This window comes from Penaeus japonicus, unplaced genomic scaffold, assembly GCF_977035675.1.
Source record: "Penaeus japonicus unplaced genomic scaffold, GWHDUDI00000001_assembly GWHDUDI00000016, whole genome shotgun sequence".
NCBI classification, from domain to species: Eukaryota; Metazoa; Arthropoda; class Malacostraca; order Decapoda; family Penaeidae; genus Penaeus; species Penaeus japonicus.
Window position 1 is genome coordinate 14,986,844 of NW_028234418.1, and position 12,500 is coordinate 14,999,343.

The window sequence follows — 12,500 nt, forward strand, 5'->3', positions numbered from 1 at the left end:
ACGATACAGATGATGAACATGACAACGGAAACTTAATCTTCCTCAACCTTAGAAGATTTATCCACTCCTTATGACTGCCAGAAGGGAAACGGAAATACACCACGGAAATAATGCAACAAATTTTACTGATGCTTTTTTTTTCAAGTAGTAGGTCTTGACAGCAGATTGATTCCTTTAGATACTACCATTTTCCACAAGAAAAGGCAGGCAACTATTGGTAAAAGAGATGACACTCTAGCTTCATTGAAGATAACCAATATGAACAAAAACATGTCATAACCTCAGGGAATTAACAAAAGTGATTGATTTTTATGAAGATATGAATGATGAGGTCCGTTTTCAGTGGCCAATTAACTTTAATGCTATTGACGGGTAACCATTCATGAACTACTGAACAGACATGCAAAATTATTTTGTCTTGAGTCCTTAAAAGAATTTAAAAAACATAATATTGCTTAGGATATTTGTGCCAGTTGGTGTTAGGTGGTTAGGTTATATGTGTTCATCATTACATGTTTGTATATCACTTGATGTTGTACTTATAAATTATGAAGTATTGAAAATGCTGATTTGCCATCCAAGACAAAAGTTGGCTTGAAAGACAATTTGATTAGATGCTTGGGGACATTGCAAAAGAACCCTACTTTTATCAAAGGTATCTTCGAGTTCTCCAAGATCCATTTCTTTTGCTGGCGAAAAGCTATCATTAGTACAGAGCCGACAATATTTCAGACAGCATTTGGGGCATCTCAAATGTGTTCAGAAGTAGGAGTCAGATTAGGGTTTGACAAATCCTACTTTGCATCCATCAGTAGATATCTGCATAACACAGATGTCATTTTCATGCCATTCTCTCACGATGCTGACAGCATACATGAGGTATTTGGTATGCTGAAAATGGAATCGGAAAAAGCTGGATATACAAACCAGCCAAACCTGAAGGATCGAATTTGGTACAATTTTTCCTATGAGAAGTTATGGAACCTTACCACAGAAAAGTTTGTGAATGTCCCAGATTTTTCGGAGTGTTTAGTTCTTCTTTGTTCCATTATATATGGGATATCAAATACACGGTAATAGCGGATAGGGAAAGTTGTTGCATATTATATATATTGCCAATAAAAGATACGTTTCTAGTTTGTAATATACTTTCACCATGTATAATATCATGCTTAATTGTAGAAAAAATAATCTTAAAAACTAGAATTATACTATACACGATTAAATAAATCAACATGATTTGAATACATCGTTAAGTAATTACTGCTAAAATGACGAAAAGAATATAGAAAACGGGAATTTCACCCCAGACTAATCTAATTATTTAACCATATTTTTCGTATCTTTGAGTTAAAAGTGCAATAGGTAAATATTGATAAAAACAAATAAAAATGGTATCACTAGTCATGAAAAAATAAATGGAGCCTACTTCTGAACAGTCCCCGTGAATTTGAATGATTTTTCAAAAATCACCAATTATTGAAATACCCTAATGTACAGGGGGAAGAGGTTCATTATGTATATATTTGATATATAGTACATGATGATTATCTCGATGTTTTGGCTAATTGTTATATTCAATAACGACGATTAAAATTTGACACACACCGGCATCCCGGATTCGGCGTGGGGTGCGTTTTCGTCTGCTCGTAGTGAAGGGGTTAAATATTGTAATTTTTCATAAATTCTTAGCCTCTTACTTTAGTTTAAGTGTTTGAATGTCATAAAATGCAATAAAATGTAAAACAAAACAAAAATGACATCACAGAAAACGACAGGATACTAATGACGTGGTAATTTCTGCTTCTTGATCAGTTGAATAAAAAGATCCAAGTCTTTAAAACTATTATAAAATCTAATGTGAATGGCCAATAAATAAAATTTTAAAAATTACTAATATCGATAACCAAAGACGTCACGTCACAACACCAGGTACATTCACATACTCGAATGCACATGTATGATTATTGATATTTTTGTTCTTTTCATTTAGGTAAAAAAAATTTTTTTTAGTATAAAACATGTTTTCTGATGTCCATAAAGATATTTCTTCCACTCTCGATTGGTATTTTCACATAGAAGTGAAAAATATAAGCCAAGTTCAATAAAACACTAAAAGAGCATTACTGTAACTCCTCTGAACATGGCAAAATTTTTATGTGCCTTTACATTGTAGAAAATCATGAAAACCATAAGAATAGGATAGGTGAAAAACACAGGTTCAGCACAGTCCCGTGCACCAGTAAAATACCCTGGTAAAAAGCGTTGCACATTTATCTTTCCAACAGGAGCTGGAGTTGGCAAAAATACGTCCCATTGCGAATGGGTTAATAGGACGTCAGAAATGGAAAAAGCTACATAACGAAATTTGCACACAGTTTCTCCATTTCCAAAGTTATATCAAGCAAAGCTTACCCCTGTGTACAGAGTCTAAATACCATTTGCAGTCATTCAAGAGTATGTACGAATAACTATTGAAGATCTAATTTAGAATGGGTTGTTTAGCTATGTACCCTTATAATCAAGTTCCAGTAAAGACGAGGATACACACTTCACTTTCTATTTTAAACTCCATTTCTAACAGTTGTAAATAAGAATATAAACAAATTTATGCCAATTTTTACATTAAATGACAGGAAAAAGATCTATTATGCAGGAAGAAAATTTAACAACTTGTAGTTTAACAATGTGGCATGCCCAGACCAAGAGACATTTGCTCTAGAGTGAAAATACTTTAATATCTTTAAAGGACTATGCTTCATTTCTTTTCAATGCTATTTGAAACCACTGGAAATACACCCAGGTGTATTAGATTAAATAATATAGAATGTTGAAGGAAGAACAAATAATCAAACATCTGGCATCCATGATGGTGTGGCACCTGTTGATGTCTGGCACAAAGGGCATTGTAAACCCATGACACCAATTCTATCGAGATCTTATGCTACCCCTCAATTTTAGACCTAGGAAGGAATTCCCATGATTTCAGAAAGGGAACGTAAACCAATATTCAAGTAAGTATGAGGTTTTCCAGATTATGTAGAATCTCAAGAAGCTTGATTTAATCAATATAAACAATCACATTTACAATTTCTGAACAATTTCAAAAGGATGCCATATAATAAATTGGTAAAGAAATAGGGTAAGTGATATTTTCCTCAAACAATAATGAAAAAGTGACGAAACTCCATTTGACTAACGCTTTATTCGTTTACCAACAAACTTGTTCTTTATCCAGCAACCAGCTGAATGGCTGAATATGGATTTGCTCACACTAAACAGCTTTTATTTATGTATACTTATACTTATCTCCTCAAAACTATGTAAACATTGGGAGTACTGAGGTCACTGACAATAATTAATGAGAATCCAAAAACCCTATCCACTAATCTTGAGGCAACAAAAAGGGTACTAACAAATGGATCCCCTTAACATCTATTTTGTGTTAAATTTTGACAAATTGTAATGCAAATTAAATTAATAGAAATACACCCATTATTATCATTATAAAAGGTATTCCTCCTATATAACTATCCAACTAGTTTGTCAAACCAACATCATTATGTCTGTATCCTGTCATTTACTGGAAAAAAGGTGATAGATTTAGTATTCCATTCAAAACTGTAGGAAACCAAAGGGAAAAGGGAAACTTCCCTATCAAGTATTATTTTTCATTCTTAAATAACTGGTAAACAAAACTTTTAAATTCTATTAATTCATGACAATCTGAAATGGAAAACAGTACTGCATATACTTCTGGATGCAGAAAATTAGTTTTAAAAACATCAAACAACACACAAAAATCCTTAACCCATTCGCGCCGGTTGACGTGCTGACACGTGGTCGAAAAAAGCCCCGGACCCGGGTGACGTCCTGGCACGTGCTACATTTTCGGCCCGCGCGCCGGGAGGCCAGTAGCGACGTGCTGAAACGTCCGCATTAGAATGATAGATTATTCTTAGTACAATTCGATTTTCATACTTGATTTGTCTTAGCTACTTTAGTTTATCCTTCTAAATAGTAGAAAATGGGATATAACGTAATATGAATGACGTCTCAGGTACATACGTAATCTTGATTACGCCATGGTGATTTCTGTTTCTGATTTGTTGAATATGATGATCTGAGTCGAAAGACTATCGTAAAATCAATTGTAATTGGCCAAGGAATAAAAAAAAAAAAAAAAAAAAAATTATATAACATCTTTTTGTTGCCCCACTAAAAGAAAATGACACTTGAAAAAACATTGCTGTTACTTGCATTCACTTGTATGCACATGTATGGTTGTTCATATTCTCTTTCTTTTCGTTTAGGAAGAAAAAAAAAATTGAAAAAAAAAACTATGTTTGTTACCTCACTAGAAGAATGCTTCCACTTCCCATTGGTATTACAACATAGGAGTAAAGAATATGGAAAAAGTTCAATAGAATAACACTAAAAAAACAGTGCTATAACATCTTTTTCGACTGATATACATCCTCTGAACATAGCACTACTTTCTACACATGATTACACTTTAGACGCAATCACGCAAACCATAAGGATAGGGTGGGTGAAAAACGCTCTGCGAGCGTCAGAGCGACCGCGCGCAGCGGGAAAACACGCCGGCACGAACGGTTGCGCGCTTGAAATCTTCCCGGCGTTATCGGGAGTAGGCGAAATTCCGCCCCGGCGTGAATGGGTTAAAGTACTTGTCTTACATTCACTGAAACCATAAAATAAGCATTTTCCACACACCTTGGTATTTTTGTACTTTTGTTGCCTGTCAGTCTTTCCTAATGCAATCTGTTCTTGTTCCTGCTTCTGACGTTGTTCAGCAAGAGCTTCTTCATAAGGGGTTTCTTTTGTGCCCAAAGTGGCGAGCAAATACACCACAACCGTCAACACCACCACAACAGCACCAAGCACCAGTACATCCATGGTCAGCAGCACTGAAAATATTTAAAGAATAACTTTTAATATCTGCATAAAAAAAGTTTACATACATACATGCAAATATATACATGCAAATATATACATGCATATATACATGCATATATACATACATATATACATACATACATGCATATAAAAATCTACATAAACAGAGCAAGGTGCTTATCATAAGACCCGAAGGTAGAAAGATGGTACTCATATTACATAAATCAGAAGTTATGCAAGGAAGAACATTGGAAATTTCATCTTTCATCACCTAAAAGTACTTGTAAAAATGACTATGTAATCAAAACCTAAATACCCAAATACTACCAAGTTGCATTTCCAACATATAGTAACTAAAGAGCATGAAAGTTAAAAGTCTTATTTACTTTACTCCTTTATTTTCACTATACCCCTCACCCTAAAACCCCAAGTTGTGAGTTGGGACGAACCCAGCAAGAGGGAGGTCCTTGTCCTCCAAGGTCAACCACTTAGCTAGTCATCACTATGGCCATGCCAGTGGAATCTCATTAATATCAGTCCCTACACTTATTTTTTTTTACCTCTGACCACAATACAATGAATTCCATGTCCAAATAAAACTTTACCTGAAAAATGTAAGGTTACTTTGCCTACTTTTGATTCGGAAGATCATCACATATTTACATAAATGCTATAATGGTCTAATATGCCCCCAAGCAATTACATTCTATCTGCAGTAGAGAGTACTTAAAAGTAGTAATTTCAGAGTCCAATGGAATTGTGGTTAATTTTTTGTCATTCTAAATGTGGCCATATGAAAAATAAAGTATATGAGCAAAGTAGTGAAATCATCTATCCATCAATCAAAATCCTTTTTTCAACTAAGTTAATTGACAAATTCTAATCCCTTTATCTATGCTATCACAAAACTTATTTGCCCTTTATAATGATTTAGCTAGGTATATACCAAGTGTAAGAGAAAAATACTTTAGCAAAATAAGCATTTCACCTCTAAATCATCAGTGTCACCACTTCCAATGTGCTGTGGTTTGAAGGTCATTAATATATGCCAGCTGAAAGGTTAACAATTCATAATACATGAAGCCAAGTTTTAAATATTTCTCAAGGTATCAATCTTTAACGGTATAGAAAATAAATGCTCTAAAAATGCCTGAGGGCTTACACTGTGCTTCAAGGTATATTTGCAGTTTTATTCCTGTAATCATATATTCATTCCAATTCAGAAGCGACATAAAAAAATTGTCTGGTACAAAGAATCTGGAGTTGAGAAATCTGGTGTCAGTTTTTCAACACTTAATAAGTACAAAAAGTACACATGTTTCAGGGTATAATATCTAGAGTAAGGTCTTCATTTTATGATATCATAGGTGGTAAATAACATAATATCAAAGGATGAGGACAAATATTAAAGGTACCTTCTGGGCAAAGTGTTCAAATAACATCAATACTTCAAAACCTTTTTATAACAGGATGCAATTTGCCGAGCTCTTATTGTACATTTTACATATCTATCTTGACTTCTTACCAAAATAAAATACATTCAAAATGACAAAAAGAATGACTTTAAATCCAGAATAATATAATTAATCATTATGACCTCATTTCTCAAAACGGTCACTTAAAACAATGCACTTGGGAGATCTAAAAAAAAAAGAGAGGGCATTTTGGGCCATTTCTATCAAAGTTGGTCCCTTTAAACATTAACTACAAAATCACTATAAATTAGAATAGATATACAACTGGAAATACATGGTCTAGTAAAGAAGAGGGTGAAGACAAAAAATAGTTCCATGCAAAATCAAGTACAATCCCTTGAAATAATAGAAGTTACTAGACCTTCAAATAGCTTCAAACCAACAGCTCTCCCACTTTTTCCTCCATTTCCAACATATAATTACAATAAACTATTCTTAAGAATATGTATTAGTATGAAAAAGGTATGAAATACTGAATCACAAAATATATCTTGTCTTTACGAAGTCATTCTACAAGTTTGAATCTTTGTTGCCCCTACATATATAAAGATTATGCACTTCAACCAGGCCAATAACTGTATGATCAGTAAATTACTACAATAAGAGCTCCTGGTATAGAGCTCACATCAATTCTCAAAACCAGACTTACAAAACAGTACATGATCTCTACTATAAGTGCTTTTGTGGAATTACGAACTGGTATATTCATGGTCAAAAAGGTACTCATTGCAACTCTTTCTAAAGGTGTATTCAAAGTTAAGAAAATATCAAGATTACTATTCTGTCACCACAGAGGATATTAGTTGATCATTTGCATATGGAAAGACTATGCAGCAAGGATGTTACTAAACTTAACAGCAATGGTATATAATTTGGACAGCAAATATATGATGGAAATCAGATTCAGTTTTGGACACTTGTTGATTCTAGAGCACCCTGTGAATACTCTATTTTATTTCTTAATAAAAAATGAAAATATCTTGCAGCAACTGGTTCTAGAAACGCATACAGAGTAGGCTTCCCATAATCTCCTAAACCGAAAACATACAAAAAAGAAAAATTTAACTAGTCCACAAGGCATTTCAAACCTCAGAATCATTTACTAACCTGTCAATCTAAAGTTACTACCTTGATTCATGTCAAGAATCAAGTCACAAATTCTAAAAACACTCCTCTTTCCACTGATGAACAATCTGAGTTTACTTTCTAAAAATATCAATAAACCACTTTATAAAACTTCTGGCTATCAAAAATATAAATGCCTAGATAGAATCAAAATAAAACTTTTCCATATGAATGAATGAAAATAAGAGTAACTTACCAATAAATAAAGACAAAAATAAAATATAAAATAAAAAGTAAAACAAGGCATATATTCAGATACATAGACAGGGATTTACATGTATATATAATAAACAATAACCCTTTGTAACTCAAAAGTAATAGTATAGTGTGTAGACTGGGAATGGGGGAAGGAAAGCATGGGGGTTTGTCTGAATGAATTATGCCATGCAGTAATAAAACTATACATTCCATTTACAGGAAAAATATGAGGGGACCATGACTGTACAATTGGATCAGGTAGATGAAAGCCTAGAAGGGGAATGAGGATATAGGGCTGATATGGTGGCTGAGGGAAGCCTGCCCTGCCAAACAGTGCTAGATATATTAGTGGACTACATACATCATGACATAAGTTTTTAGGTTTTTAGGGGTTAAACATCCTTAGAGTTTTTCAAGAGCTACTGAACCTGTTGAATGGTCCCATGAAAGGCAAAACATGTGTCATGTTTCTCCATTTCCTGTATATTGTCACTCAGAGAATATGTAGATGCTAAATGACATCAAGGTATTATAATACAGCCACCTTTTAATTTTCAGTTCTAGTATGTAAAAACACACATTCTAAAACTGTATATGCTCTCACATTGCCATGTGACAATTCAAGCTCTAGTTCTTGAACAATTACTCACTTGCAAATTACATTACAATTTAACAATCTATGGGCTCACTCCACATCCTTCATGTAGTAAAGAAACTTTCCTTGAAATTAAAAGCTAGTGGTTTCAAGTCTACTTGCAGAATAAATGCCATTCTTCTAAGATGGTGAACACACTTATGGAATCTCTCTCCATACAACAGTTATGCATCTATTATTATTTATCCTTTTAGTACAATGACAAATAATTTTTTTCAAACTAGGGAAGTAAATAAAATAAATTATAAGCAAAGTTTCAGATATACACAACAGGTAAGTAGAGCCTAGAATCTGGTTTGTAAACCTTCCCAGCAATTTACTGTGAAATAAGGAACCAGTCTAACCTTTATCCAGCCATAACATATATAGTCGAGATTTCTTGCCATTTTCTGAAGCACAGAAACTCAAGACATGGTAATAATGGACCATGTCTGACAATTGTTTTCCCATGAGGAAATAAACATTTTCAATTTGTAATAATTATGGGTATACAACAGAAGAGAAAGGTCTTAAAAATCTATTGATCAATCAATTTCATGGTTGTAATATGTATGTCAAGCAATAATTACTTTTGACCCAACTTGCAATAACATGGAATTTCTTTTATTCAATGAAAGGCCAACTTCTTATAATACATTAAATAAAGATCCTTCTCCTTATGGGACACTTTCATCATCATGTCCCGTCTCAATCTTCATTCCAACTACTTTGGAAGTTGGATATATAATTTGATAATTATCTAAAACATTTGTTACTTGCCTCATACCAATGGACATGGCCTCCAGGCTTGTAAGCCCTTCAGTAATGGTCAACAAACCTGCACTTCCAATATTCAAGCAAGAGAGCTAGCTGCCCTCCTGCCCCCAAACAAGAAACCAGTCCAAGTTCAAGCCTTACAGAATACACACGGGGGTATTGGCTTATGACTGTAGCACAGAATACCATGGTAATGACTTAAAATTGCATCATTATCAGGTTGAAGCCAAGATCATTGACTTTCCCATCACAAATCACAGGCAGTTTCAAGTCACTTTGGATAGCACACAATATAATATGAATAATTCAGCTCTAAAGACCATTGTGGGTATTTCCTTAACGTTATATTTACCTTACAAAATACACCTTCAGTGACTCAATCCCAGTGGTTGACATGCCTCTCAGCACAAACAGAATTTCACTCTGTATGTCATGGCAAGATAAAGATTGTAGACCACCTTGGCAATTCAATGTCATAAGTTAACTGTCCAAGCTTTATCGTACCAGAATTTAATAAGTGAAAGGTTGGCCTTTGTCACATCACCAAAGATGCAGAGACTAGGGTGATTTTGCAAGTCACTTACTGTATCAGCAAAATTTGCTTATCCAAATAATAATATGATGATTTGCAGTGAATATTAACGTTTTTTTTCTTAATTCTAAGGGTTATGTTCTATCCAAATCCACTTGAAACTTGTCATCTGCAATAACATATGGCCTTTTAAGTTGAACTCTTACCCAACAGTGATGCAGAGTCAAGCAATCTCATGGCATCTGCCTTCAGCAGAACAGCAAAAGGCAACAAATTTTTATCATGAATATCTTAGCACGAGAAAATCAAGACTAGTTTCTTACTCAACATATCTAAGTCTACAAGCTCTACATCGTCCGAATATATGTAATGGAGGTTTGTTGGCTTGTTGGGGTGGAAGCCAATCACAACTCACGGAGGTGGTAGACAAAGGCAAGTTAGGAACATTTACACATATCTATTCTTATACTGGTGGCCTACATAATTATTATTCAGTCCTTAGTATCAGAAAAATTCCAAGCTTATTTATTTTACTCATTTGTTTTATCCACAATGAATATTAAACCAATGACAACAGATGGCATCCATTCATGCCTTGGCAAGGGTTAGTACAAATTAAGGTGGCACCACCACATGCCACAATAATGGAGATTGCTCTTTGTTATGCACAATATATATGCATAAAGTTTCCTGGCTCTGATGGCACTAGTTCTTCACCCACAGCTATCTAAATTAGGCTTAAACCTCTCTGCATTTCTGTTTTAAATATAGTTTTCCAGAATCAAAGGGAAGAGGGAAAAACACTTGTTATTCCAATATTCATGTAAAATGGTAACCTTGATATAAATCTACTGCAGGTAGCTAATGTAAAATTATTTCCCAGTGCCATTGGGTTAATGATCATGATCATGTATTAACCCATCCACAACGGGGGCATTCTAGCCTTGAATGTCACAATGCCGGGGCGTTCAAATTATTAGGCCTAAATCAATTGAATGGCTGGCACAATACTGTGCCACCCGGCCACTGGGCTTTTGAATGAGCGGTACAGTACTGTACCACCCGTCCAGAGTGGGTTAATATCTAACACTTCTAAGAAACTGTACATCTTTTCCCACTTTCTCTTCAAACTCCTCCTTGTTGGAGAACTACATTCTACATACCCAATGTGTCTCGATTTTTATCCAGAATACGACAGCAGACAAGGCCGTGACCTCCATGCTCCATATTCCAGCAAATTTAACAAACCTCTCCTAAATATATTCAGTAAGCAATTAACAAAAGGTTTGGCATTAGATAAAGTGTTAGGAAGATCTAAATGTTCTTAATAAAAAAAAATACAAGATTTGTTTGCCTTTTCCAGAGCACAAAGCACTGAGGTACATCACTGCACTCAGCTGGCCAAGTGTAGACACAGAATTTACTATGCATTCAAGGCCTTACCTTTTACTTTGTACAGATATTTCTTATACTTATTCCAGACAAATACCAGAAAACTTTATGCTGACTATCCCAAGCATAATTATTTCCTTATTTTTTTTTTACAAACCTATTATGGACATTTAAGCTTCAAAGTAGGTCATTGTAAGTCACTTCACAAGAATCAGTCTACTTGGTCCATACTCCTAACAAATACATTAAAACAAATATAGTGCAGCATCATAAGCAGCATCCTACACAGGAAACATCAAGTTATTGTCAAAGAATTCTCTACTTTCAAAATCTTCCCATCAGAAGGAGCACACACTGTTTAGCACAAATAAGGAAAGACTTCTTACTCTTAAACTTTCCCACAACACGTATCTTTTTGAGCTCCTACTGGCTCCTTTTTTCACTTTATTGTCTTCCTGGCCTCAGAATTACCGTCACTTCACACAACCGAAGGGCTAGCCACTACACTTCGAATCCAGAACCCCCACCCCCCATCACATCAATTTCTAAACATATTCCTCTTGCAAGATACGCGTAGCTGCAAGGCCCCCGAGAGCTAAGAGGCGAACTATGAAGTCACAGCTGTGGCAAACAGAGATAGGCCTACCTCAAAGTGCATCTGTTTTCTACACTCGAGAGGCATCAGGCACTCTGGGCCCCTGGGGAAGCTACCTTGTTTTGTTTACCTATTATGCGATATCTCACTTATTCCGGATTCCGAAGGTTATTCATCACCACTACGAGTGCTGTCCAGATGGGTGTAACACGTCGAGTGATGAGCAAAACATTTCCGTGGAGCGGCCGTGGCTCGCAAATGACTTTGACAGGCCGGTGCTGTGGGACCTGTGTGGGCCACCACCCACAGATTGTCACTATTTCCTCACTAATTATCTGCGACAACCCCTCCATCACTGAGCATAACGAATGTGTGCACTTGTCTTACCTTTCTGACAAACGTGGAGGACTATAGGTCACGAATTGTCATTAAAAGAGGGCACCACAAGACAGAGAAAGTGTGGGCCGCTCCCTCCCCTGCCTCACACAGTGCACTGGCCGAGCCGCGATGCAACGCGCCCCGTCATTGGCCGCTCTGCGATGCAACGCGCCTCCTCATTGGTCCTTCTGTAATACAACGCAACCCCTCATTGGCTATTCCACAACCGCCAGGTAGGAAGAACCCGCGGAGGAGCCTTACCAGACCTTTTCCCCTGCATAAATGGAAAAAAATATTATCTCCTTTTTGATAATCAAAAATAATTAAAATGCTAGTATAATTCATATAGCAAAGAATGAAGAATTATTAACTAGCATGTTTAGATGGGATCCGCGATTTCCTCCACGTCTAATGCTAGCCCGTCATGGCTGTTCCGGCGGGTGAGTTCCTCCCTGCCACGTAGCCGCCATGGCA

At 35.6% G+C, this 12,500-nt stretch overlaps 1 protein-coding gene across 50 annotated transcripts in view; it reads right to left on the minus strand.

The window, feature by feature from the left end:
• LOC122258010 (uncharacterized) overlaps positions 1 to 12,174 on the minus strand; it is a 58,083-nt gene extending 45,909 nt beyond the window's left edge. For 49 of the 50 annotated variants that reach the window (XM_086545200.1, XM_086545198.1, XM_086545197.1 and 46 more), the window contains exons 1-2: positions 12,036 to 12,174; positions 4,738 to 4,931 (exon numbers count right to left, since the gene is read on the minus strand). In XM_086545200.1, coding sequence (XP_086401326.1) covers positions 4,738 to 4,920 — 183 coding nt within the window. In that variant the 5' untranslated portion in view covers positions 4,921 to 4,931; positions 12,036 to 12,174. Of the gene's footprint in view, positions 1 to 4,737; positions 4,932 to 11,778; positions 11,930 to 12,035 lie in introns of those variants that run through there. The other variant, XM_043023659.2, reaches the window with a different exon arrangement.
• Positions 12,175 to 12,500: the final 326 nt, after the last annotated feature.